The sequence below is a fragment of the Bos taurus genome, chromosome 11 (genome assembly GCF_002263795.3).
Source record: "Bos taurus isolate L1 Dominette 01449 registration number 42190680 breed Hereford chromosome 11, ARS-UCD2.0, whole genome shotgun sequence".
Taxonomy (NCBI): domain Eukaryota; kingdom Metazoa; phylum Chordata; class Mammalia; order Artiodactyla; family Bovidae; genus Bos; species Bos taurus.
This window is the reverse complement of record NC_037338.1, coordinates 98,132,994-98,159,766: the sequence shown is the minus strand read 5'-3', so window position 1 is coordinate 98,159,766 and position 26,773 is coordinate 98,132,994. Positions and strand designations below refer to the sequence as shown.

Genomic DNA, 26,773 nt, shown 5'->3' with positions numbered 1-26,773 from the left:
GTGCTAGTGGGTGATGGGATGGATGTTGGCTGGCAGCACACTTTTCTATCCCAGGCTAGGTAAAGCACAGCTTCTTCTGCACCTGTCCTCTGGGGACATTTCATCCTGCCCCACTTCTCTATGGACGTGTGCCGGATGGTCCTGGACTAGGTTCCTGTGGCAGATACAGGACTGTCAGCTGGGGCTGCCTTAGTCCCTGAAGCATCTCGTGCTGTCATGGGAAGGCCTCAAGGAATGTAAGGGGACCTCTGAAGAGTGCGTGTGTCCATAGTCCTTGGTACTGTAAGAAGGTGCTTGTAGCAATCAGAGGTTGCTGAGGGAATAGGGTAAAAAATAAAGAGAAAAACTTACAAAGACTTCAAATATTCTCCTATGAAGCATCCTTTGAGCCTCATATGCCGCTTTTCTTCTCATCTCCACCACAGCCTCCTACCCTCACCCGCACGGTCTCACCACCACCACATGAAACTGATTTGAGCACTTATTCAGTGCCATCCTCGCATCTAAGTGCTTTACATGATCATCTCCTTTCATCCTCGTAACAATCCCACAAGGGAGGTAGCATCATTGTGCCCATTTTACAGATGGATAAACTGAGGTTAAGGGAGGTTAAGTGACTTGTTCAGCTCTCTCCACTGCTCTGCCCTGGACCACTCCACGCTTCCATTGCCCTTCTCTCCAGTCTCATTTGGTCTCATTTAAACTTAATGTGTCAAGATGGGCACATGATGGGGGCTGCACAACCTGAATAAAGGGAATAAAACAGGTTCTGGAACAAAAAGACCCCTTGTGTGTAGTGATTCTGGAAAGAGTGTATGTCGGGGGAGAGATCTTTAAAGACAGAACCAAATTCTAAACAGCGGTTCTGTTTGGAAAGGTGCAGGTGTGAATTTTTTTTATTTATCTGAATAAAGTAGTTAATATAGAATAGTGCCTAGCAGATGGTTAACTGCTATAAAAATAATTATATTAAAGAAATCAGTGTTTTCTAATTTTCCTATAATAAACGTGTATTATACAACAGACAATATAAGTAATTTGAAAAAGACTTCTGGCTCCATTAAAGTTAATATGAAGAGAGGAATATTTTTCTGCAGGAGGAACTCAATCAAATTTGCTGACTAATGGTTCAGGGGGCTGAACCCGAGGAAGGAGTCAGAAATGACCTCCAAGTGCCAAAGGCAAGCCTGGCTGACCACGAGGAAGCTGATCCACAGATGTTCTTGGCAAGACTCAGTTCATGGGAGGCCTGCTTTTATGGAAGGGGCAAGAAAATGCCCTTCTTGACTGCAGCCCACACAAAGAGCTCATGACCTGATTTTCTGAGTCAAATATTTATTTGGCAAAGTTCCTCCCTGATACTGCAGCCACATGACAGGAGAAACCACAGGCCATCACCCAGTTGCCAAAGCGTGTCCGAAAACCAGGAACCAAGAGCCCCCCTCCTCCGCTGTCACGTTCATGTCATGATGGAGCCGGCATGTGGAGGACTGACCACAGGACAGTGAAGCGTCTCCGAGATGTTCCTTCTCCCAAATCACAGGGCAGCAGTAGAAACTGGACCCAGCAGCTGGGAACCTTGTCCCCACGCTTCACTGGGCAGGAGGGAGGGACCCCAGAGGACAAGGCTCCGAGGGGCTGCTGTCCTGGCTCCTGACTCCCTGGGGACAGCCAGGGGTTCCAGGCTCCCAGCTGAGGCTCGGTTTGGAGTCACAGGTAGGCTCCATCCCCTCCAAGGCTGAAAGCTGGTCCAGCAAGGACGGGCAGTCACTCACAGGAAGAAGCTGTCATCGCCCCTCAAAATGGGCTGTGATTTGCTCCAAAGTCTTCCCTTTGGTCTCAGGGACACAGGCCAGAGTGAAAAGGACACCGAAGATGCAGAAGGCAGAGGCCAGCCAGAAGGCACCGTAGGGCCTGAGCACCTCCTGCGAGGACAGGGGCGAGGCGTGAAATGACTCGGGAGCCCTCCTGGGTCAGGAGCCCTCCTGGGCCCAGGAGCCGAGGCCCCACCCCGCCACACCCAGGCTCAGGGATGTGGAGGAGGGCCTGGTGGGCTGTCCAGAAGCCCAGCTGAGCACTGTCCAAGCGTGTGGATGGTGTGCGGTGGGGACACTGAGCTCACTGTGACAAAGTGACTGCCCCCAGGTCAGAGGCCCACCATCAAGTGACAGCTGGCCTCCCATCCCCAGGGTCCGACTCCAGGGCCTAGAGACTTCCCTCTCCACTTGGTCTGGCCCTGCCCTCTGTGGTCCCTGCAGCCTTAGGAGTCTCTCTCCTTGGTGCCAGAGGAAATGGGTGAGCTCTCAGGGGTGGTGATGGGGCCGTGTGCACACATGGGGATACTCAGGACCCATGAGCAGAGGGGAGAGGCAGCAGTGGCCCGGGGTCACAGGCGGTGCACCCTCCCCACCCAGCCCCTGTGTCATCCCAGCTGCCAGAAGCAAAGGCCGCCCGCTTCCAGCTCCTCTGCCTCGGGCACCTGGCCACCCCGCCTCTCCCTCCTTGAAGCCTTTTTCTTGGCCTCTCAGTGATGGCCAGATCACTCTTAGGTCCCTTGCCGCCATCCCCTCCTTGACTGTCGGTCCCCTCCAAGCTCCTGGAAGTCACCTCCTCTCCAGGGTTTTGCTCTGGTCTTCCTGATGAGCTCCCTGGAGCAGTGCAGGCCCTGCGGGGTCCCGACCAGCCCCAAGCATTCACGCCAATCATGACTGGCCTCCTCTTGCCCCAGCCCAGCCTGCTGGTGGTTCATCGTCCCACCACTGGCCACTGTCGTGCCAGCCCTTGTCAGAAACGGGTCCCTGTCCATCTCATTCACTGCTGCTCTGGCGCCCTAAACAGGCCTGGACGTGGCAGGTACCAGGAGCCCTGGGGGGAGCGGGGGGAGAACGACTGAACAGACGGCTTGACTGTCTGCACCAGAGCGCTGCCCGCATTGGACCGGAGGCCTTGAGGCTGGGACCATGTGTGCATCAGCCCATCTGCCAGCTGGTGGCAAAATGTAGAACCGAACTGATGCTCCCATCAGCTCTAAGAGGGAGGCACTGTCCCCCTTCTCCGCTTTGAGCCAAGGAAGCTGGATCAGAGAAAGGGAAGCAGCACACTCAAGGTCACACAGCAGGAAGTGGCCAAGGTGGGGACGGGCCAGGCCTGCTGACTCCAAAGGTGGAGGTTCTCACGCAGCCTTGCTTCCCAAAGTCCCCAGAGTCCAGGGGGGAGGTCAGTCCTGCTGTCCTTCCACCTCGACAGCCGGGAGGCTCCCCAGTCGTCCCCAGACAGCCTGGGTTCCTTGACTGCCCCAGCCCGTCTGCTTCCCTGCACCCCCAACTAGGATGGGGTCGCAGGCTGGTGGGGCTTCAGCCTGCAGGCAAGGCCGCCAACCCCGAGTCTGTCACAAGAGTAATTCTGAAAAGCACTTTTCTGCCGCTGTGGCAGGGGGAGCCCGTCAGGGCCTGCACTCACCATGAGACTGCTGAACTCTTTGGTCACCAGAAAGGCCATGAACCAGTTGGTGAGGACGCAGACGCCGGTGGCCACGCCCTTGACATGCAGAGGGAAGATCTCAGACATGAGGAGCCACGGGATGGGCCCCCAGCCCACAGCGAAGCCTGCAAGGGCAGGAAAGGCCTCAGGTCCACGGGGCCGGGCGGTGCTCGGCTCGCCGAAGACCGCCCAGGCTAAAGTGGGGCCCGGATTCAGCCTGGGGACTCAGGTCACTCCCCTCACTCCTGACACATCAGGCCTTGGCTCTACAGAACAGCACAGGAACGGGGCCTGCTCGGAGGGCACTTGTGGGGATGACGTGAAAGGAGCAGAGGGGGGCTGAGCCGGTGCCCGGCACACGGTCAGAGCTGTAAACCCAGGGGTAAGGCTGAGCAGGCCGGGACTCCTGGGAGCCACGGGAACCTGGCAGCGACAGGGTGGCCCCCTCAACCTCCCCTCAGCACCCCACTCACCGGCGATGAAGAGGCACATGCTGCCCACTGCCAGCCAGGCCAGCCCCACGTTGGTATCGGCGGCCTCCATGGAGATGAGCGCCGGGAGGTCCACGTGGGAGGAGTTGCTGGGGCCGCCCTCGGTCAGCTTGAAGTAGGCACCAAAGGCGCTGGTGCTGAACACCATGACCACACCTGCGGGTGGAGGGCAGCGGTCGGCAGGGCAGTGGCAGGGCACGAGGCGGCAGACCACAGCCTGGGCACGGAGCTGTCAGGGGACTGGCGGTCAGTGCATGGTGTCCCCAGCAGGCGGCCTGGGCTCCTCCATGAGGGGCAGTGAGCGGAGCCCCACCGGGGCACCCTCGCCCCAGCCTGGCCCTCCCAGTCCCAGCTTGGCCCTCACAACTCAGTCAACCCCAAGAAGCTTCTGGAAGCAGACCCTCCCTGGCTTTGAGGAAGAAGGAGCAACCACCAGCAGCCAGGCCCACTTCCCCAGCAGCACCGAGGGCCCAGATGCCCACGAGGAGCCTCCCTCACATTGTGTGCTGATCCTCGCCTTGGCCTGCCACCACCTCCACCTCCGTTTCAGAGGGGAAGCCGGCTCAGGTAGTTACTTGCCCAGAGCGGGCCCAGGCTTCAGGGCCTCTTCACCCCCAGGCCGTCAGTTTCCTCACTGTTAACCGGGCCCTGGAGGGGCCTACTCCTAGGTTCTGCCGAGGTCAAGGCATGCCGCAGCAGAGCAGTGAGCGCAGGCCTGGCCTGGAGCCAGTGCTCCCCTGAAGTCCTGCCCGTGCCCTTGGGGACACTCAGCCCTTGTTCTCCTCCACAACGTGGTGACCTCAGCAACGGCCCTCCAGCCTGTGGTGGGAGGCTGGCCTGGGCCTCCAGTCCTGCAGAGGGCAGAGCCATCCCGTGGGGCCTTACCTGACAAGGTCAAGAGCAGCCTTCGCCCAGCTCTGTCCATGATCAGGGCCGCCGTGGCAGTGAACAGCACCTGGATGACGCCCACGACGACTGAGGCCAGGCTGCTGTCCTGGGGAGACAGGCCAGGAGGGTCAGGCAGACACCCTGGGACCGGGCCCCACCCACACTGTCTCCGGGTGAGGCAGGCCGGCGTAGAGGCCTCTTTACCTTGAACTTAGCCTCCTCAAAGATGGTCTCCGCGTAGAACATGACGGCATTGACGCCTGACAGCTGCTGGAAGGCCATCAGGGAGATGCCGATGATGAAGGGCTTGTAGACACCAGGACGCCGCAGCTGGGCCACGTGGAAGTCCTGCTCAGATGGACACCGGGCATCAGGGCTTCTCTTTACTTCTCCTAAGGGCACCCCGGCTCTGAGCTCCCTCCCATCCTGGGGCCTGCTGGAGCGAGGGAGCCTCTGCATTTTGTCCCAGCCCCACCTGTAGCCTCTGCTTCAGGTCCCAGCATCACTGTAGCCTCCCCATTAGTAAGGTGACAGGATCCTCCCCTCCTCATGTCCCTTCCTGATTTGCTGGGGGATCCACGGAGATGCTCTATGAGCAGAGAACCCAGGGTTCCCAAGTCCTACCAGCCTTGGGTCTGGGTCTGGGCCAAGTACCTTCCCTGGCCCCATTGATCCTTACCACCACCGCCAGGCACGTGCTATGACCCCACTTTACCAGGGAAGAAACTCAGGTTAAAGATGGGACGGTCACACAGCAGGTAAGAGGCAGAGACTCAACATTCTCCCTGGCCCTACAGCTCCCTGTTTCAAAATTCCGAGTCCTCCAGTCCCCACCTGCATTCTCCTCTGACATGGCCCAGCCCTTCTCTTCCAGGGACAGGGAGATTGGGGCTCAGACTTGGGTCTGGCCAAGTAGTGGTCCACAGGACATCACTCCCAAGTCCACGGGCCCTCGTGTGTACGTGTGTGAGCACACACGTGTGGAGCTGCGGTGCCGCTCTGTGTTGACCTCAGGGGCGATTCTCCCGGGTCCCCCTCCCCGCGCGCTGGCTCCCAGCCCCTCACCTGGTGCTGAGCCCCAAGGGGAGGCTCCTCCCAACCCTGGGCATAGCCCCACAGGAACTGCATGGCGGCCATGGCCTCCTGGTGCTTGTGCTGAGACAGCAGGAAGCGAGGGGTCTCAGGCATGAAACACATGAGCAGCAGCATGAAGGAGGGGGCCACACAGCCCAGCACGGCCAGCCAGCGCCACTCGAGCACCCAGCCTGAGGGTGGGGTGGAGAGATGTCAGAGTGGTGTGAGCCAGCCCGGATCTTCTCGGGGAGCGCCTGCCTCCTGCCAACCCAGGGACTCTGCTCAAAGGTGGGGACCCTAGTGTCTTTGCAGGACTCCCCAGGGTTTGTCATTGATGTTGTCGTTTTATTGCTAAGTGTGGAAACGAGGCGGGGGGGCGTATATCAGTGAAGGTTTATGCAGCCACTAAACAAAGGTGCTCGCTCTGTACTGCTGAGATATACGTGATATACGGCACCAGGGGTCTGACAGGGAGGGGCGGCAAGAGACCATGTGTGCACAGGCCTCCACCCGGTGGATGGACTGAGAAGCAGGCAAGGCTGGCTCCTCCGGGAAGAAGGGGGACAGAGAGGAAGGGGGCATTTTTCACTGAAAAACGTCAATCAGAACTCATAGAAGCTGAGCAGTTAAAGTGTGGCTTATGATGACTTGGAGGAAATCCTATAGATGTAACTACACCCACGTGACCCTGAGTATCAGTGTCTACACAGTGGCTTTCGGACACTGCTGGCCCCACAAGGCAGCTAGACTGCGGCCAGGACTCTGAATGACAGTCAGGATGCTAAGTGGGCAGAAAGGAAAGACCACGGACCTGCATGTTGTCCACTCTGAGGAACCAGAGGACACATGCCCCGGGCCCCGCCACTGCCCATCTGGCCCCAAACCCCCATTCCCACATGGTTCTCAGGCCATCCTTTGACAATTCTTATCGGGGCCTGCTGCTGGGCACTTTTTACAGCATCAGTTAATTTAATCCCTCAGCAGCCTTGGACTAGGTAAAGTTAATCTCCACGTGAAGACAGGGAACCTGAGGCTCCCAGGGGCAGTTGACTAGGCCAAGGTCACACAGCTAATAAGTGGCATATTCCCCTAATCCAGGGCTGTCAGATATGAAGCCTGCCTTTCCTCTACCCCAGTTCATTCCAGGGTGCCTCTGGAAGCTTCCTCTTGCTTCTGGAAGCTTCCTCATGCTGGCTCCAGCTGACCCTCGGGTTCTCTGGAACCTGCCGCCTTCAGGCTGCAAATCCAGTACTGATTCTGAGGGAGACACACATTTGCGCCCTCCAAGCTCTTAGGCTAAAGACTTTCCTTCCAGCCCCAGAATCCTAGCTGGTCACCGCACAGGGAGCTACTGCTCTAACTCGTCAGCCCTCCCTACACTCCTAGAATGGGCTTCTGCTCTGGGGAGATGAGGACATCACCTTCTCCAGCTCTCCTCAGAATACTGTCTCAAGACCCACACGACCCAGGGTTCTCAGGGAAGTGGTCTGGGAAGGTGGCATCTTGGGCAGTGGCTGTGTGACCTTGGGCAAGTCCCCTGACCTCTCTGAACTTCAGTTTCTACATCTGTAAGATAGTCAAACATCCATGAACAGTCACAAGAGATAATAAGAAAACCATACCTGCCAGGTAGGCTAGGAGGATGCCTGTGACTACCATCAGCTGCACACAGGAGCCGAGCAGCCCTCGCACCTCAGGGTAGGCAATTTCAGAGATATAGACCTGTTGGTAATTAAGACGAGAGTGTACATGGGGTCCAGGAGTTCTTAAAACTGAAAAGTCTCAGCCATTCAGAGCTGAGGAGAGTCTCGACTGGGGTACTTGCAGGCCCAGGGGACCCCTAACTGCAGGTGCCTGGACATCAGAGCTCCCCACCATGTAATCCACAGCACATGTTTGAAGGGTACATATGTGGACACTGTGTGTGTGTGTGGGGGGGGGGGGGTGGCACAGAGCTTTTCACACTTTCATTTAATTGTATACCCTTGACAAAAAGCAAATTCTAACATAGTAGGTGTGTAGAGCTTCCCTGGTGGCCCAGTGGTAGAGAATCTACCTGCCACGCAGGAGATACAGGCTCCATCCCTGGGTGGGGAAGCACCCCTGGAGAAGAAAATGGCAACCCACTCCAGTATTCCTCCCTGGGAAATCCCACGGACAGAGGAGCCTGGTGTGATATAGTCTGTGGGGTCACAAAGAGTCAGATACGAGACTTGGCAACTAAACAACAACAGATGTGTGGTGGGCCCACAATTCCGCCTGTCTAACCACCTCCAGGAGACACACAGCTGCTGACCCAAGGACCACACTTTGGGTGGTGCCCTTGGAGTGAAAGCAGGAACTCTCTGCCTCAGTCACCACCAGTGACTGCCACAGCTTCCTCTGGGCTCAGGAGCCAGAAAGCGCTTGCCCACGCTTCTGTGTTATTCCATATCTTATGTCCACGACTAAGTCAGGTGTGTTTTTGCGCAGTAAAAAAAAAACACCAAAAAAATCCAGATATAAAATCCAACCTAGCTGCTGCCTATTATCCAGCAGATGCAGTTGAAATGAATGGTAGGTGCAAAGGGAGGGATTCTGAGCTACTGCTTTTAGTCTTGATTGGTTAGGGTGTGGGTGGTGGTGGACCACTCAAGCCCACGACCAGGAGCAGGTCACAGGACACCCAGCAATCCCAGCTGCCAGGGTCCAAGTCCTTCCACCGGCCATGCCAGGGCCAGGGCTGTGTGTGTAGGCTCTTGTGTAGGCATGGCCTGAGCTAACACCGTCATTCCCACCTTAAGGGCTCACAGAGGTGCTCTGCCCAGGGCTGCAGTTTCACCCAGACGTGTCCAGCTCCAAAGGCAGCCTGGGCAGTGCTGGGTCAGGAGGTGGTGAGAGAGGAGCAGGGGGAACGCCTGGAGGGCCGCTTTCTGAGCAGTGAAGGGGCGCACCATGTCCCAACAGTCTCTGCCCCTTGGGACAAACCACAGTGGGATTTTCCTGCTGAACTGTAGCCACTGGTCTGAAGGCCAAGGGGGATCTAAGCCATCGTGCGAGGCTTCTGTTGACCATCCACAGAGGGCACTTCATTTGTAGAGCCAAAGAGAGGCCCTGTTAAGTGCCACCACCCAGGGTTCAAGAAGTAGCATCACCACTGACTTTGTGCTTAAACCAAGGACTTGTGGCTCAGCTGGTAAACAATCTGCCTGCAATGAGGGAGACCTGAGTTCGATCCCTGGGTTGGGAAGATCCCTTTGGAGAAGGGAAAGGCTACCCACTCCAGCATTCTGGCCTGGAGAATTCCATGGACTACAGTCCATGGGGTCGCAAAGAGTCCGACACGACTGAGCGACTTTCACTTCACGTTCCTTTAAGCTTCATCTGTAACCAGGGATGGATAACAACAGTTCTTTCCAAGGCCCCATGGGAGTGTAAGGAAGATGGAGCAGGGGAGGGGCATGGTGTCAGGCACTCAAGAGGCCGCAGCCAGGGAGAGAATCAGGCCCCGAGTTCGGCCCCTTCCCCTGGGTCCCAGGGCGCCAGACTGGGGGGAAACACACTCACCGGGGCCACGAGCGAGGCAATGCCGCAGGCCAGGCCGGTGAGCAGGCGGCCTCCGAGCAGCATCCACAGGTTCTGAGCCGCGGTGATGACGGCGAAGCCGGCCACGAAGGGCAAGGCGCAGAGGACTAGGCTCAGCTTGCGCCCCGCGCGGTCCAGGAGCCAGCCGCCCAGCACGCCCCCGGCCGCGGCGCCCAGGGTCACGATGGCCTGGGGGCGGGGAGACCGCCGGCTGAGGGAGGGGGCGCCGGGGGCCCGCGGCCCAACCTCGCCCTCCACCCCACCCTCAGCCGCTGCGGGGGCAGGGGAGATGGGCGACCCCTCTCAGGGGAGCCGGGACATACTCGGCGGAGGGTCTCCGTGCCCGCCCGAAGCCAGGCAGCGCGGGGAGGGTCCTGGCACACGTCTTAGGGGTGGGCGAAGTAGGGTCCCAGGAGGGCAGGAGGGTGAGCCCGAGGCCTCACCCCGAACCAGGAGGCTGCGTCTTCGTCGAGGTGCGGGGCCGGGGGCGCGGCGCGCCTCAGGCTCGGGATGGCCGGGGAGCTGTAGCCGAGGGCGAAGCCGAAGCTGAGCGGTCCCAGGGCAGCGGCGAAGGCAGCGAGGAAGACGCGGCGGCCGCGGGGAGCGCTGCGGAGACAGGGGCGGTCGGTGAGCCGCAAGGCCTGGGCGCAGCGGATGGAGTGAGGCCGCGCCAGCGGACCCGGGTTCCCCCTACCGCTCACCTGCCGCCGGGCGGCCGTAGGAGCGGCTGGGTCTCCTCTTGGTCCTCAGGCGTCATGTCCGCGATCAACGCTTGCTTTTAGGGCTCTGACGCCTTGAACTGCCACGGGTCCCGCGAGTGCGGCCAGCACCGGCGTTTCAGCCAGGGCAACCAACAGACGGTGAGGAGCGGCTCCAGGCCGGGGTAAGGGAGCAGCCAATGGGAACGCAAGGCGGGGTTAGCTTCTGCTCTAGGTGCCGCCCTTCAAGTGAAAGCGGACCAATGGAAGGAAAGAGCCTGAGGGGTCTCTCACTGGAACCGTCCCCAGGACGGCCATCCAATGTATAGGCAGGGGAGGAGCTTGTATATGGCGGGGGCTCACACAGCCACCCAATAGGAGGGTGACGCGAGCTCGAAGGCGGGGTCATCTAAGAAACCGCGACCCACGCTGGCCAATGAGAGTGGAGGGTGGGGATTACATTTGCGCCGGGAACCGCCTCTTAATCTAGCTTCCACCAATGCAGCTAGGAAGCCGAACGGAGGCTGGGCACGTGGGTGGCGTCCGGGACTGCCCTCCCTCTCTTTGCGCAGCGCCGCTGACCTCCCTGGTTAGGGTCTGCAGTAACTGCTCAGCGTTAACCTCTGCTCTGAGGCGTGGGCAGCTCTGCCCACAGAGAGCCGCAGGGTGGAAGGTCTCCAAACACCGGTTATGGGCTGGTCTGTTCTCGGATCAGCTGTGTTTTGGGAGGCGTGGTCCTGGGCGCCGCAGCCCAACTCTTGTGCTTGTTAAGACTTGGAGTGAGGGCGGGAGAGCCAAGGTTGCTGACTGCTACGGAGCCACAGACCGATGACGACCACGACCTTCGGGTACTGAGAACCCGTGTTGGGCGGGGTCCCCCATGCCGCATAGCTGTGACTGATCTGGGCCTAAATGGTGAGCCCCATGGTCTCTGTTAAATTCCGCTCACTTCACAGGTAATCCTGACTTTGGAATCTTCATCTTAATACTACACCTCCCAATTTTGAGTCCCCTGCGGATGTTAATAGCGTCTCTCTACGTGTGTGCACCCTGGTCATTGGTGGAGGTGAGTATGAAGAAGTCAGGGCGCTGTAGAACGTCGCGATTTGTATGCCACATTCCCTGGGTGCAGGCAGCTGCGGTGGAGTGCTGTGTAATTCTGTCAAGAACCAGGACTAAGAGAGTAACAGGCTTAGCTTCTAATCCCTCTCTGGGCCTCTTTCTCTTCTTCTCTAAGTGGAAATGATAGTATCTATCATTGCAGGAGGGTTTGTTGTAGGGGCAAAGTGAAAAGACCAAGTACATTCCAGATAACTCAAATATTAGGCAGTATAATTAGTGCAGTCACCAGATTGTATTATCTTTCAAGACATAGGCAACCATCCCTCGGTTCTTCCTCGGTGTCTTGTGCTCCAATCGTAAATTCTTATTACAGCGCTAATCATTGCTTGTGATTCACCTGTCTACTTCTCTCCCTTCCCCAATGGACATGATCTTCTGCTCCAGACAGTGGGTACTGGATGTTTGCAGAGGGGATGGATGCTTCAGATTCCAAGGGCAAACTGCTGCTGCTAGACAGTTTACTTGGCAGTTCAGCCTGAGGGGTATGCAGAGAGGCTTCTGTAGACATGGTGATCCAGTGAGCCTAGCTAAGGCCAGTCAGCCCTCCAAGCCATGCGTGTGCACTAAGTCGCTTCAGTTGTGTCCAACTCTTTCCAACCCCACGGACTGTAGCCCGCCAGACTCCTCTGTCCATGGGATTCTTCAGGCAAGACTACTGGAGTGGCCGCCAAGCCATGAACCGTTGCAAACCTGCTCCTGCCCTCTGGCTGGTCATCTCCCTCCCCATGAGTGTGCAGCATTCACTTGGCCTTTGTAAGCAGACATTGCTGCCAGAGCAGACTCCCGCCTTCCTTTTATAAGCTAAGTCCATCAAACTGTTTAGTAGTGCCCACCCCTTGCCCATTCTACATCCACTCCTCAGATCTGTGACTCTTGCAAATCATGGGGTGGCTCTGATGCTGCCAGTATCTTTGGAAGAATGGTCTAAATAGCCCTTGGTTTTTCAATTCCAGGCTGAGAAGCAAGAAACTTCAGGGGAAAGAAAAAGATGACAGGAAAAACACACATACAAGCTCATGAGGCTTACAAATTATTTTAACACAAAAAACACCAGCCAGATCCAGCTGACACAAGGCACTCAGCCTGGCTCTGTAGGGTGGACAGGGGACAGGGCACAGTTCTGGGGTCAGAGCACTCACAGGTTCAAATCACTACCCCCTTTTGAATCTCAGTTTCCTTATTTGAAAAGCAAACATAGTAAAACCCAATCCATAAAGCTTTGGGTGAGGTCAAGATACAGCATGTAGTTGATCTTGCGTTTTCCCCTCTTATATGAAAAGGGCATAACAAAACACAAAAGAACAGGAGCACTGACGCTGCAAAGACTGTGAGGAGGCTCCTTTGGTTATGGACCCACCTGGGTACACTGAAGAGGCACTGTCTTTAGCACTCTGACCTCCTGCCTTCTGCTGAAGGGGACCAGGCAGCCTTCAGCTCAGATGTATCATGTGGGACTCTCTGAGCCACAGGTGGAGAGGAGAGCTCTCCCCACAGTATGCAAGGCCCACAAGGAGGTAGGGTCTGAGATCTATCGGATGGAGTCATGTCCAGCACAGACCTCTGCAGTAAGCGAGAAGACCTGCAGAAGAACTCCTCAGAGCCACTTCAACTGGGGAAACGACCTCGTTTCTTTTGATGGGTAATATAGGCAAGACAAGATATAATAAAATGGAATCTGTTAGACTAAAGCCAAAAGTAAGTTATCTTCTTTACACAGATTAAAAAGTTTACAATTGTCAGTGAAACTCAGTTTTCCTCCTTTGATCTCCCCTGGCTAGAGACTGATATCTCACTGTTTCCTTCAAACTTGGCCAAACTCACATTTTCTTCTCTCTTTGAGGATGGAGCAACAGAAGGTGGATACATGATAAGAGGAAGGCTACTCATTTGATTCATGTGAGAGAGCAAAGCAGACCAGAACAAGAGGAGGGAATTTGAGAATGATAATTTTGAGGATGAAGTGTAACTGTTTCTAGGTTGTATGATTTCACAGTAACAATAAAACAAAACAAAATCTTGAGACTCTTAACAGGCTCCTATACCTTATTTTTTTTTTTTTTTGTGAGACACAAGGAGAAAGAAGCAGGAGTTTCTAAGATCTAAAAATTCAGCTTTTCTCAAAAGTCTATAGGCAGGAATGCAGCTGGTTCCAATCACAGTGAACTGAAACAGCAATAGGGGCCAGAGGTGCAGAAAGAAAACTTATTTATAATACATTTTTAAAGCAATGGCTTTTCTTTATCTCAATAAAAGAAACAAATTATGTGACAAAACAAAACTGTAATGAAAAAATAACTTTTCCATCTAAGTATATAAAATATAAGAGAAGGTTGCAGTAAATAAGAATGAATATTTTTGATTTATTCAAAGTTTCAATCTAAAACCTCAATGAAATCTACCACTTTATTACAAGGGAACTGATGGTTCCTGAACAGAAAGAAATAAAGGTCAAGAAAGATGGCACCGGACATTGGAGAGTGACCCAAACAGGCCAAGGGTGCAGAAGGTTTGGTCCAATAGATCATGGACAGGCTAAAAGCCACATTTTGTTGAGAAATGATGTCAGAACTGGCTAAAGAGTATAAACCTCTGTAAGAAAATTAAACATGGCAAACTCGATTGGGACTCTGTTTACTTCAAGTCAATCATGTCTTCATCCGAGAAAGCGGTGAGCTGAAAGGGGCAGCTGCCCCAGACAGGGCTGCCTTCTTGCTCGGCCACAGGGTCTGGGTCGGAGCTGGTCGACTGGTAACGCCCATTGGGATTGGCTTCGGAAGTGGAAGGACTTTCTAGGGAGCTCGATGTGATCCTAGAGGAGAAAAGTCACAGTGAACAGATCCTGGGGTGCACCACTGAGCTGGCTACTCTGTTTCCTCCTCCCCTAAATGCGAAAGCCTGTCTTTCCCACCCCCCACCATTGTGAGGGAGAGGTGGGCACATGCAGGTGGGTGATGCCCGCCCCAACAGAGCTTGTGTTCTGCAGGCAGACTGTCCGATCTCCTGGGTTGTTACGGGTTTTAAAGGCCACTTATATGAGATACCTAGAATAGTCAAATTCATGGAGTCAGAAAGTAGATGCCATTGGTATTGTACATTGGTAGATGCCAGGGGCTGGGGTAGGGCTATGGGGTGGGCAGATGGGGAATTAGTGGTTAATGGGGACAGAGTTGCAGTTTAGGAACGTGAAACATTCAGGAGACGGATGGTGGTGGAAGTTGCACAACAATGTGAATGTACTTGGTGCTGCTGAACTGTACAGTTAAATGTGGTTAAAATAGTATGTTTTATATTATCACCATTAGAAAAAAGAAAAAAAAATGGGAAAAAAGAAAGGTCAGTGGTGACACATATGTGTTTGTGAGGCAAATTGGGATAAACCCTCCCCTGGCTCCCCATGGCCTGAGGACAAGGCTGAAACACCTGTCCACAGGCCCACAGGCCCCACCCTGCTGACCCCTCTGGCCTCCTCCCAGCCCATCATTGCCCTCTATTTTCTCCTGCACTCAGGATGCTCACACTCTCAACACCTGCAAAACCAGTTTGACCAGGTTTTGATTCAGGGAGTTCCTCCGTTCACCAAGGACTCATGTAGCCTTGTAAAAGCCCGAGGTCCAGCCTCTGGTTGTTCTTGACCTCACCTCCTTATCTGTGCCAAGCTGACCCACTTACTTCCTTCTCTCTCTCTTCAGGGCTTTTGCCCCTGCTGGTTCAGCTACCAGAAGGGCTGTTCCCCCAGCTCCTTCTCATTCAGAGCTCAGCTCCATGCCACTTCCTCCAAGAAGCCTTCCTTGACTCCCAGCCCCCACCTCAAGTAGACCTTCTATCCACCCCACCCCCATCACTTTGTTTTAAACTTCCTTGCAGTGCTGGTCACGAAAGGAAGTGATAGAAATTGCTTACTTGTTCACAGGTTTATTGTCTGTTTCTCCACACTAAAATGTAAAGTCCATGAGGGTAGGGGCCTGGTCACACGGTAGGAGCTCAGTGAAAGTGTTGGATTAAAGCCTGAGTGAGTGCCTTCCTCTCTGGGCCAGGCTAATGGTTGCTTGATTTATGAGATTTGGCTCAGCCTTTCCTGATGTTTGGGACCCCTCTACCCCAGGCGTGGAATGAATGGCACACCTCATTCTTCTGTATCACCTGCTGCCCTGGAATGGTATAATTCTCTATAATTCTGGGGAAGGTTGGCCTTCCCCACCAGCCCATGAGCCCCTGAAGTTCAGCTCCATGTCCCCAGCTCAGTGCCAGGTGCTCTAAGAATTTGTGTTGCCTGAATGAATGGAACCTGAACACATGCCCCCTTGGCCTCCACAGAGAAGCAGGCAAGGTGTTTTATGAGGGACACAGAGAACCTCAGGGGACAAATCAGTGGGATTCAACAAATATTCATAGATGTGTGATACTGAATGGCCATCCAGAAAGGATCCACCAGAAGTACTGGAGAGCACTTTGTTTTAAAAAAGTCTCTGTCAATTTGGTGAGCAAAAGACGTCTCTGTATTTCAGTGTGCATTTGTTGGGTTGCTAGTGAGGTTGCCCCTTTGCCTGGGCCCCTTCCTGGCAGGCTGTGCTCTCTGGGGGTCCTCAGAGAGGATATGGCCGCTGAGCCTCTGCTGCAGCTGGCCCAAGGGGCTGGCCCACGCACCGTCACCCAGCAGAAGGGGCCTTGTGGCTGTCCCATGACTTGAGGGGCCACCACCCTGAGCAGGGGCCACGTCCCTCTTTACCTGTCACTGCTAGTGGACCGCACCGTCCCTGGCCTGGGGCCTCCTTGGTTTTCTTCCAGCCGCTTCCGGGCCTTTGACTTGGGCTTTGGTGCTCCTTCTGACCTGGATCCACCGTCATCAGAGAGGCCTGGATGGGAGGGGAGAATCACAGGTCAGAGGGTCATTACCATCAGACTGCCAAGAGACAGGAAATGCCCTTTTTCTCCTGGTTGGGTATTGGTACATTACGGGGATGGAGGCAGGAAGAATGATGATAAAAGTCTGTACTTTTAAATAATTGATTTTCTCATTGTCTTGTTGGTAAAAGGTCTTTTGTTTCTGATTAGAACGAATATATGTATTGGGAAAAAATGACTCAGAAGAGTTTAATGAAGGAAAGAAAATCTACAGTCCTACCACTGGAAATTGTAATTCGCCAACTCAGAGGTCCAATTTCTGAAAAGCACAGTGGTTTATACAACAATAGTTGGCAAGATCAAGCTTTCTTAGGGAATAATGGGTTAAAATTAGCAATACATACATTTGAAAAGCTCAGTGAAAGGGACCAACTTCAAGAGCCAACCGATTTTGCCAGTGTCAAGGTTGCCCTGTCAGGGGATCTGAATCCCCTTCTCCAGCTGGTCAGGAGACTTGGCCAGAGGACAGGTGTGTGTCCTCATAGTTTTACACCATGCAGATGCCAATTCAAGTTTTAAACCAGTTCTTACTGTTTTGCCATAATGCCTCCATTTTTCCTCATTTTGTTTTCACAACTCTGAACAAAAACCTTTACAACAGTCTAGCCTCTTCACGATTATCATGGTGCTCTTTATGTCTCTGGTCTGGTCTCTCACCTGTGAACTGACAGGAGGGCATAGCAGGGACCTGACATTGCTCCCATCCCCACAGACCTGCCTCCTGGCCCAGGGGCTTCGAGAGGGGATGACTGAACTGCACCACAAATATGCAAAAAAGGGAACAAAAATATGCAGAAAATCCCAGACAGATTTACATTTTGGATATATAAGTATGAAATGTTATCTGAGAGCTGCAGGCTGTAAGCCCTTCTAGACACTTTTCTAGGATTATACCTATTTAGATTACTTATATTTAAAGAACTGTTATCAGACTAGACAGACTGTTTTACAAACTGCCTCCCCACCTGCCCTTCATATGGTTTGCACACTTTCTATACCAATAAGTCTAGATTGACACATCATTGTTGGGCAGACTGTACAGTATTCCTTGGTGTGGGTGCAAGTTTATAATTTCTTTATAAATCCCTTATGATAGGGCTCTTTGCATTTGAGGATAATTAATATCCATAAATGGGCTTCCCAAGAGGCACAGTGGTAAAGAATCCCCCCTGCCAATGCAGGAGACGCAGGTTTAACCCCTGGGTTGGGATGGTCCCCTGGGGGAGGAAACGGCAGCCTGCTCCAGTATTTTTACCTGGAAAATTCCATGGACACAAGAGCCTGGTGGGCTACAGTCCATGGAGTCACAAAAAGTCAGACATGACTAAGCACAACCAATATGCGCAGATAAAATCAGCGGGTATCTTTACAAACATCACAAACACGAGAATGGACAGCCATTACCCAGCAGCTCCCTGCGGGTCCTGCTTGCTATTTCTTTGATCTCCATGCGGGACAGGGACAAGGAGTGAGTGACAGGAATGGCCGCGATGCCAATGCCGATGGAGGTGGGTGGGGTGATGACCTTGGAGACTAAGGGCGATTTCAGAGGCCGCTCGATGCTTCTGCCCACCAGGTTTCTGAGTGGAATCTTGTACAGATTTTTGGACTGAATTTCACCTGAAATAAGTGTTCAAAAAGAACATTAGGACTTTAAGAAGAGCTCATGTTATTCATGAGAGAATATTTCCTGGTTCCTCAACATAATTAGCATTAGCATGAAAGAAGAATTTATGTCACAGGCTGACGCCCCCCCCCCCCCCCGCCCCCGCCCCGCCAAGTTTCATTAGGGGCAATAAAGTGGTGGCACTCGCTGGCTCTGTCCTCTAACGGCATCCTGTTCATGGGTGAACGGGACAAAACACACCCACTCCTGGTTATGCGTGGGCAGGAGAAAGGAGGTGGCAAGAAAGGCACAGCTGTCCTGCTCGGGAGCTCTGAGCTCTCCTGGCAGCGAGCCATAAGGACGACTCATGTGGTGAGAAGTTAGGAAAAGCGTGAGGCAGTAACCACAGCAAAGGTTTGTGGGGTTCAAGGGCGAAGCCAGACGGAGTGAAAGCTGGGTGCTGAGTAATGTGTGGGTTTTATGATGATATCCTTTTAGCTATGAAATTCTATTATATCCTTAACATTCCTGAAGGGAGGATAACTTGCTGGGGCCAACTGCAGTCTCTCTAACCCTCAACTTCCTTCTCCCCTTTGAAACAAGTGTTTTCCTAATGGGAATTGTTTGGGGGTGGGGATTATCACAAGGTTTCTTAAGAATGCAACCACACTGCAAGTTTTTTTGTGGCTTCAAACAGTAATCACTGTTTGTTTCCTTCAACAGTAATCACATGTCAGTATTTGACAATGAACTACAGGGGCTTCCCTGGTGGCTCAGACAGCAAAGAATCTGCCTGCAATGTAGGAGACTTGGGTTCAATCCCTGGGTCAGGAAGATTCCCTGAAGACAGGAATGGCAACCCACTCCAATATTCTTGCTTGGAGAATTCCATGGACAGAGAAGCCTGGCAGGCTATGGCCTATGGGGTTGCAAAGAGTTGGACATGACTAAGCTACTAACACTTTCACCTTTCAGAGAAATCAGAACGGATCAAAAATGTCTATCATAAGACAGTAAAAACTAGACTTCACCTTCCCCCAGGGAAGAAGGAAACACTGGAGTATCTCGGCTTGGGGGTGTCTGAGGAGAATTGTGGGCACTGGCCCCCTTGGAGCTGCCTCCGGATGAGACCTCGTTCGCTGATGCAGTTGCTGTGAAGTAGATATCCGACTGGAAAGAAAGAGAAGGCGTTTCTGAGGTGTGTAGTTTTAAGGGCCCTGCACCCACCGGCCCTCCTGTCATCACTGCACAGACCCCCAGCTGTCCCACGGGGTCTTCGGTGCAGGAAGGAGCCAGGGAGGTGGCTGCCAGCTCTGGGCTCAGAAGGCTCCTGAGGGCTCAGTTCTCCCTTCTTATCTACTTGTTGACACAAAATAGAAAATAGTCAATTTCCCACACGCCTTCCACAAATACAGACACAATACACTTCCCTGAAAGGGAGCTTGGGCACCAGAGGTTAGAACTGGGGAAGGTTTGGAATCTAGTTATGTCTATGTCCCCGGTGGGGACATGGGTCCTCACTCACGATTCAGTAAATACTCAAGCCCACCCGCGATGGGTCAGCTCTGGGGCAATGGCGCTGGTGTGTGGCTGGTGGTGGGCGGCTCCTGTGGACTCAGGGCACTGAGTTTCAGGGGTCTTGCAAGCTGGCTGGTAAACATGGCCATTATTCAACTTAAATTGTGTTAAAAGAACAAAGGAACTAAATGTCAAAATTCAACCATTCCTCATTATTTTACTACACTGACAATTCTCCATACTCTTGAGGTAATTTATACAGTGTCTGTGTGTATGTGTGTTGGGGGGGAGATTGTGTAGTAGTGGCTCCTAATGCATGTGCTGAGGTGTCACACGGGAAGCTTGAGATCAATCATGGTGGGACTATTTACACTGTGGAAATCGGCAAATGCTATAAACCAGAGGTTGATTTGTTGTTTTGTTGATGGTATGGACTTCAAGTGATGGAGAAAACATTAATAATGAAGATTAAAATTAACAGTATGTTGTCCAGTGCTGAAATTGAAAGAAGTTTTAGTTTAATGACTTGTATGAGGGTGAAAAATAGTTTAATAGATCACATGTCAGATTTAATGACAAAAACTTGGAAAAAGAATGAACGGGTTGAGATATAATTCCAGCTGTAAAATTGTGGTTGAACTGCAGCCAGGGGTTGGCTATAGATAAAGGAAAATCAGTGAAAATTAAGAGTGGGACATGACTGAGTGACTAATTCTTGCTTCTTCTTAGTGAAAACAAAAGTGTTTTATGAGAGCCAATTGGCTAAAAGGACTTTGAGATAAAAAGCATTGTATATTTTATTTTTAGTTATAAATTGTAAGCTATTTATGTTTTTATAATCAGTAAAATTTAAATTTTAAAACATTTTAATCAGAGGCTTGCTCTACAATGTTGTGTTGGTTTCTGCTGTACAACAATGTGAATCGGCCACAGGCACACACGCGGCCCCTCCTTCTCGAGCCTTCCTCCCACCCTCCCCCATCCCACCTTCCAGGTCGTCGCAGAGCACCAGGCTGAGCTCGCTGTGTTATACGGCACCTTCCCACTAGCTCGCTGTGTCTCACACGGTAACGTATCCATGTCAGTGCGGCTCTCTGACTTCATCCGGCCCTCACCTTTCTCCGCTGTGTGCACAAGGCTGTTCTCTATGTCTGCCCTACTCCTGCCCTGCGAATAGGTTCATTGGTGCCATTTTTCTAGGTTCCATATATAGGTGTTAATACACGATATTACTAGTAAAACTTATAATCAACTGATGTCCATACATATATATGAGTGTGTGTATACATGCATACCCGTTTTCCAAAGATTAGTGGTTGCACACTTACCAGCACTCTACTGGCACTACGTTAGTGCAGAAGATGCTAGGGTCTGTCCTCACAGAACTGTCAGTGTGGGGGTGGGGAGTATGCAGCCTCCCACCACCAAATGTGATGCCCGTTAGGATGGAGCACCAGCTGGCCTGGCAAGGCCACGGAGAGGGTGTGGGGTGACCCAGAGGAGGGAACCAGAACAAGACCCAGTGGGTTATGCGCCTGCGGTAGAAGACACCTGGGAAGATCTTTGTTCCTGCATCCCTCGGTTTTGCTCACATTGTCACTAGGCATGAATCCGTCTGTCAGTCATGTATACGGGACACAAGTTCAAATTGAAGACAGACAGCAGCAAAGGAAGAAAGCACTACCTCAAGCTCTTAACTGTTCTAGCCTCGGACTGTCCTTCTGTGACCAGCAACCCAGGCTCACATGGAGGATTTCCGTTTTTGGCTGAGCACTGCTCCCCCTGCTACCACCAGCAGCGATGACTCTGAGCGCTAAGGAGGGGTGTTTTGCAGCCCAAGGTGCTTTGAACCCACATAGGAAAACTCAACCCAGGACTGTTTCCAGCTTTCTCATCTCAACACACATATGGTGCTGTCATCATCAGTCTCGCCCCAAATGTGTCCTCACCTGCCTGAGACCTCGTGGTGCTGGGGGCACCCGAAGCCCCTCAGACAGAAATAAACCCCAGCTCTACTCACCCTGGAGGCCACGAGCTGTAGCTGAGGCACGACGGCCGTGTGGACCAGGTTCCCGTTCACCACCAGGCGGATCTCCATGGAGTCGGTGGTGAAGGCCAGCAGGTAGGGGAACGCACAGACTGCAAGGCAGCGGGGTGTCAGCGCCCAGCCTGGGCTGCGGCTGGGGAGCTGCCGGGGCCCTCTCACACCCAGCTCGCTTCTCTGGCGGCGCCCAGCTCTCCCCTTCCTCCGCTGTGTCTGTTCCTTCGGGGGCGCGTGTCCCCTTGTTCTAGGAGAGCCTCCCTCAGCCACTGAGCACCTGCCCGTGGAGGAGTGCACTGTCCCGGCTTCCCCCACTGCAGTTCCCCACCTCATCTTCTGGGCACACTGCCCATCCGGGTCCCCAGGACCTTCCCTCTGTGGTCCAGACATGCCCTCTACCCACGTGCCTTCTGTCCAGGAACCTGGCCTTTACTCCTTCATTCCCTGTCCCTGAGTCACCCTCCCCTACGCTCCTCCTGTGTGTGTCTGGGCGGGGGCTGCGTCTTGTTCCTGCTCGCCTGGTTTCATCTGTGACTCTTCCTACTGCTCCCACGCCTCTAGCCTTGATCTGTCCAGTGGGTCCCCAGTGCTGTGGCTCAGACCTGAGACCCATTTCTAACCCTCCCCTCTCTGTCTTACCATAACTAATCTGCACCCGAGCCAACCCAGTCCTCCCAGTACCTGGCTCCACCCCTCTGCTCTTCAGTTAAAACTCTATCATGTTTACCTATCAACAAATGCTTCTACTTTGAGGACAATAATGTTAATATATGTGGCTCTGATCTGACTCTCGCCAGGCAGATTGTCCAGCTGTGGATCCTGAACCACAGAAACGAAGCACCACCACGCATGTCCTGACATTTCAGTGGCAGGTCAAGTACCAGGGTTTCTGTGACTCTAGACTTTCAAGCAGAATGTATAAGAAGGCTGCTTGAGTGCATTATGCTTCTCTCCCAAGTCAGTCAGAGGTTCAAGGATGGAATCTTTCTAAATTCTCATATTTTAGAAGTCAGAAAGTGAGGCCCAGAAATGAAAGGGTACTGCAAGATACCCAAGTACTGAAAACTGATATTTAATTGCTCGCAAAGGCTCACATCCTCAGGCACTGAGGAGACCTGGGAGGAACAATGAGAGACAATAGTCCCCGAAGGGGAGCAAAATGAAAAACAGTTACAGAAGAAGAAGACTGTTTACACTCATTATACTCAGAGAATTCATAGAAAATCTAGTGGTAAGCCAGCGCTCACATAGGATGGAACAGTTCAGATGAGTCTTTCTGGGGGAAGACCAGGATGACAAAAGGTTTCCTTACCAATCGCACAGGGAGCCTGGTTCCAACAGAACTGGAAATCTGACGCAGAGGGTTGAACCAAAAAAGAGCCACCATTAAATGGGCAAACCTTTTTGTAGATGCAACTGTCTGCAACGAAACAACAGCGACTTATTTTTGTTAGAGACGACACTCAGGCAACTAATCAGATAAATGAGACACAGGCCACAAGAAGAGCATCCTATCTACCTGTTCTTTCTGAAAGCCAGCACAACCACTGCCATGCTGCCAGATTCTCAGGGGCAGGAGGCAGTCAGAGCCAGAGTAATATTTCTGCCACATGTCATAGCTTCCATTTTGGGAGAATTTACTATGTGCCAGGTGCCGAGCTTTAAAACATTTTCCCATTTAACCTGTACGAACTTATGAAGTAGATGCTGTTATTATGCTCATTTTGCAGATGAGAGAATCAAGGCAAGGGGCGGTAAAGTAGCTTGTCCACGGCCTCACAAGTCCTGCATGGGGGACAGTACTGGTTGGTTTGCAGACAAGAAGGGGCACTTGATGGCACCCCTGGATGGAGGAAGCTCTCCTACAGGGGATCATTCCCCAAACCTCAATCAGCAGGACAGATGTGGTGGGACTCATACACTCCCAGAAACATTTTATAATGAAAACTTGAAGCCATATGCCTGTATGCCAGCATTAGAGTAAGGCCAGGGTAATTCAATTATCAGGTTCTTGGCCTGCTCTGAGCTCTAAACACAAGTCCAGGTGGTTCAGACCCTTGTAGAGTGAAAAAGTTCACCAAGAAACCAGTTCAGTTCAGTCGCTCAGTCGTGTCCAACTCTTTGTGATCCCATGGGCTGCAGCATGCCAGGCCTCCCTGTCCATCACCAACTCCTAGAGCTTGCTCAAACAAATGTCCATCCAGTCAGTGATGCCATCCAACCATCTCATCCTCTGTCATCCCCTTCTCCTCTTGCCTTCAATCTTTCCCAGCATCAGAGTCTTTTCAAATGAGTCAGTTTGTCGAACCAGGCGGCCAAAGGATTGGAGCTTCAGCTTCAGCATCAGTCCTTCCAATGAATATTCAGGACTGATTTCCTTTAGGATAGACTGGTTGGATCTCCCTGCAGTTCAAGGGACTCTCAAGAGTCTTCTCCAACACCACAGTTCAAAAGCATCAATTCTTTGGCTCTCAGCTTTTTTTATGGTCCAACTCTCACATCCACACAAACGGAAAAACAAAGGCCCCCTTTATTCCAAAAGCCTGCCACATTTTAGCCATGCAAACTAGTTTTTCAATTATTTTTAAAAACAGCTTTACTGAGATATAATTTATATACCATAAATTCATCCATTTTAAGCATTCAAGTCAATGAACTGTAGTCTGTTTATAGAGTTGAATAACATCACCACAATCTGATTTGATAACATTTTCATCACCCTAATGAGAAACTTCAGGCCCATGAAGCAGTCTCTCCCTGTTCCTAGTGTCAGAATTAACAGCTGTGGCCCCTCTGTGAGAGGGGAGAGGTCACAGAGCCAGAGCTGCTGCGGAGGCCTTCAGTGTGGGGCCAGGCTGGGGCGGTGGCCGCGGCCATCTGAAGCCCTGCCTGTCTATCCCTTTTGGAGCATCCTGCAGGGCTCAGGTGGAGGAGGCAATGGCACCCCACTCCAGTACTCTTGCCTGGAAAATCCCATGGACGGAGGAGCCTGGTAGGCTGCAGTCCATGGGGTCGCTAGCAGTCAGACACGACTGAGCGACTTCACTTTCACTTTTCACTTTCATGCACTGGAGAAGGAAATGGCAACCCACTCCAGTGTTCTTGCCTGAAGAATCCCAGGGACTGGGGAGCCTGGTGGGCTGCCGTCTATGGGGTCGCACAGAGTCAGATACGACTGAAGCAACTTAGCAGCAGCAGCAGCAGGGCTCAGGGGCTCTTTTGATGAGACCCCTGTGCCTTGTAAAGCAGTTTCCTTATGCTGTTTTATCATAGTTCTTCTAACAGAGTGAGTTATTAGGACAGAAATTCTTATCAGCGTCAGTTTTTGGTTTTGCTACAGTGGACTCACTAGGGGAGGAAAAGAAACCTCACTCTCAAAGACCTTGCTCCTGAGAAAACAAGTGCCCACAAAGGACGCCCAGGTCTCCAAGCAGCGCCTTCGACCTGCTGTGCGAGGTCGGCTCACCCCTCTCCCCTCTGTCTTATTTTCCCTTCTCCAGCGGATCTTTCCCAACAGGCTTAGGCATGCTGTTTATTCAACGTTTTAAAAAACAAAACCCTTTGCCCTTTCTTCCTCCTCTAGCTGCTGCAACCTTCCTTATTCTTTTCCCTTAAAGCAAAATTCTTTGAAAGGCTTGTCTGGACTCCCCAGCTCCACTTCCTCTTTCCCAAGCTCTCCTGACCTGTGCAATCAGGCTTTTGTCCCAGCCCCTGCCTGCCTCAGAGGGGGTCACGCAGGCCTGGAGGAGGTGACTGGACTGCAGTCCAGAGGTCCTGTCTCCCCCTTTTCCAATGGGATCCGCCCCAGGGAAGCAGAGGGGTCTCCCTCCCAGTGACGAGAGCTGGTGGTCTCAGACCAGCAGGTCTCTAATTCAAAAAAGAAGCAAAGAGTGTTTCTTGAACTCCAGAGCTTGCAGCCCGTTCACACCCATGCACAGGCACCCATGCGTGGCTGGCCCCAGAAGGGTGAGCTCACTGCATCCCTGGCAGTGCCTTCCACTGTTGTGTCTCCAGAGCCTGACACGGCCTGGCACAGAGAGGGCCGTCCCTTGTAGTTAAATGGGCCCTGAATGGGGATGAGGGGGACAGGAGTCTAAGAAAGTCACTGCCCTGGAAGCAGCTCAGTCTATGATCTTCCCTACTTTGACCTTCCCCATCCAGCTGGTGAAGAACAGTATGTAGATTTTAGTTTTAAAACAAATTTCTCTGAAGAAAAGTCCCTTTCGGCACGTACAAACGTTTTTAACTTATCTGAGAGAAAAATTTATGTATAGAAAACTCTGGGTTTCTGGAAGTTATATTTTAGAAAGAAGCAGACTTATAAAATTCAGCTTCAAACTTGGGGAAAACAATCTCCTTCCACAGCTCCTGGCTAGAAAGGGCCTTTCCTGTGGGTGTCAGTGACCAAGACAAGAACGTGGACTGAGATGAGCAGATGGGTGTGCACTGTGTGGGGGACGAATTACAGAAGTCAGCTGGTCACTGGGAGAAACCAGCTCATTCCCTGGATCCCCAGGTACCTGCCAACGTGCCAAGAGAAAGACAGAGATGGAAACTGAAAGCCAGATGCCTGACCCAAAGCAATGGAAGGAAGTGGCGAGGTCTGGGGAGACTGAGTCAGGTTTGGGGACCCCCCTGGGATTGCCAAGGCCTGACCCACCCGAGGTCAGAGATCATCTTCTGATGGCCGGTGGGTCTGTGAGAACAGATACATGCTGATCACATCCTGAGATGAAACCAGGGCCTGTAGCCAGGAGGTGATCAAAGCCCGAGGAGGTGGAACTTTTAAGGGGCTCCAGGAGCCAGAGGCCCAGTGTGGGACCACCCCCTCAAATCCCACCCCCTACCTCAGCACTGCCTGCTGACTCCGCTTCTAATTTTGTGTACAGAGCTTGCCATCCACATTGTTTCCATGCCCCTCTTTCATTATGGGACTCACGTTCACAGTCTAAAACCTGCTCTCTTTCTGTTTTTCTTTACCACCTAACATCACCCCCAGTTGAGCAGCTGGAAGAAAGAAGTATTAATATCTATATCAGTTTTTAAAGCCATATGTTTTTCAAATAGGTTTTTCAATAAAGTAAAAAGACCACACTTTAAAGAGATTAACATATTATAGAAGTGACCGCACACAGGTGCGCTCCTACTCTGCTCGTCCCTGCAGACCTGGGGCGGGGAGTGGCAGCAGCTGCAGCGGCCCAGCCCTCCGAGCGCCAGCAGCTGGGCAGCGAGGATCCACGCTGGAGCACGTGGCCTGTTGCGGTCACCCTATGTGTGGCCCTTCTCATCAGATGGGCCATAAAGACCTGCTGTTTTGAGGAGGGTTTTGACAGACCTGTGGATGAAATATCCTAAAAGAGTGATTCATTGGTGAAGTTCTTTGCTGATT

At 52.6% G+C, this 26,773-nt stretch overlaps 2 protein-coding genes and 1 long non-coding RNA gene across 5 annotated transcripts in view; 1 reads left to right on the top strand and 2 right to left on the bottom strand.

Annotated features, from left to right (window-relative positions):
• Nucleotides 1-1,318: 1,318 nt before the first annotated feature.
• SLC2A8 (solute carrier family 2 member 8) lies at nucleotides 1,319-10,349 on the bottom strand (the record flags this gene model as incomplete). Its single annotated transcript, NM_201528.1, is given in 10 exon segments — nucleotides 1,319-1,925; nucleotides 3,460-3,605; nucleotides 3,954-4,127; nucleotides 4,857-4,965; nucleotides 5,064-5,207; nucleotides 5,925-6,124; nucleotides 7,556-7,655; nucleotides 9,480-9,686; nucleotides 9,941-10,103; nucleotides 10,199-10,349. Coding segments are annotated over 10 exon segments (1,437 nt in total). The 5' UTR covers nucleotides 10,255-10,349.
• A 438-nt stretch (nucleotides 10,350-10,787) lies between these two features.
• Nucleotides 10,788-13,346, top strand: LOC100847606 (uncharacterized). The gene is made up of 3 exons (XR_003037281.2): nucleotides 10,788-11,043; nucleotides 11,152-11,261; nucleotides 13,158-13,346. It is a non-coding gene; the product is annotated as an uncharacterized lncRNA (long non-coding RNA).
• The window catches only part of GARNL3 (GTPase activating Rap/RanGAP domain like 3), a 166,656-nt gene continuing 152,217 nt past the window's right edge, over nucleotides 12,335-26,773 (bottom strand). For 2 of the 3 annotated variants that reach the window (XM_005213214.5, XM_059891125.1), the window contains exons 25-30: nucleotides 22,697-22,804; nucleotides 21,364-21,482; nucleotides 18,857-18,995; nucleotides 17,624-17,839; nucleotides 16,044-16,170; nucleotides 12,335-14,126 (exon numbers count right to left, since the gene is read on the bottom strand). In XM_005213214.5, coding sequence (XP_005213271.2) covers nucleotides 13,949-14,126; nucleotides 16,044-16,170; nucleotides 17,624-17,839; nucleotides 18,857-18,995; nucleotides 21,364-21,482; nucleotides 22,697-22,804 — 887 coding nt within the window. In that variant the 3' untranslated portion in view covers nucleotides 12,335-13,948. 3 annotated transcript variants of the gene reach the window in all.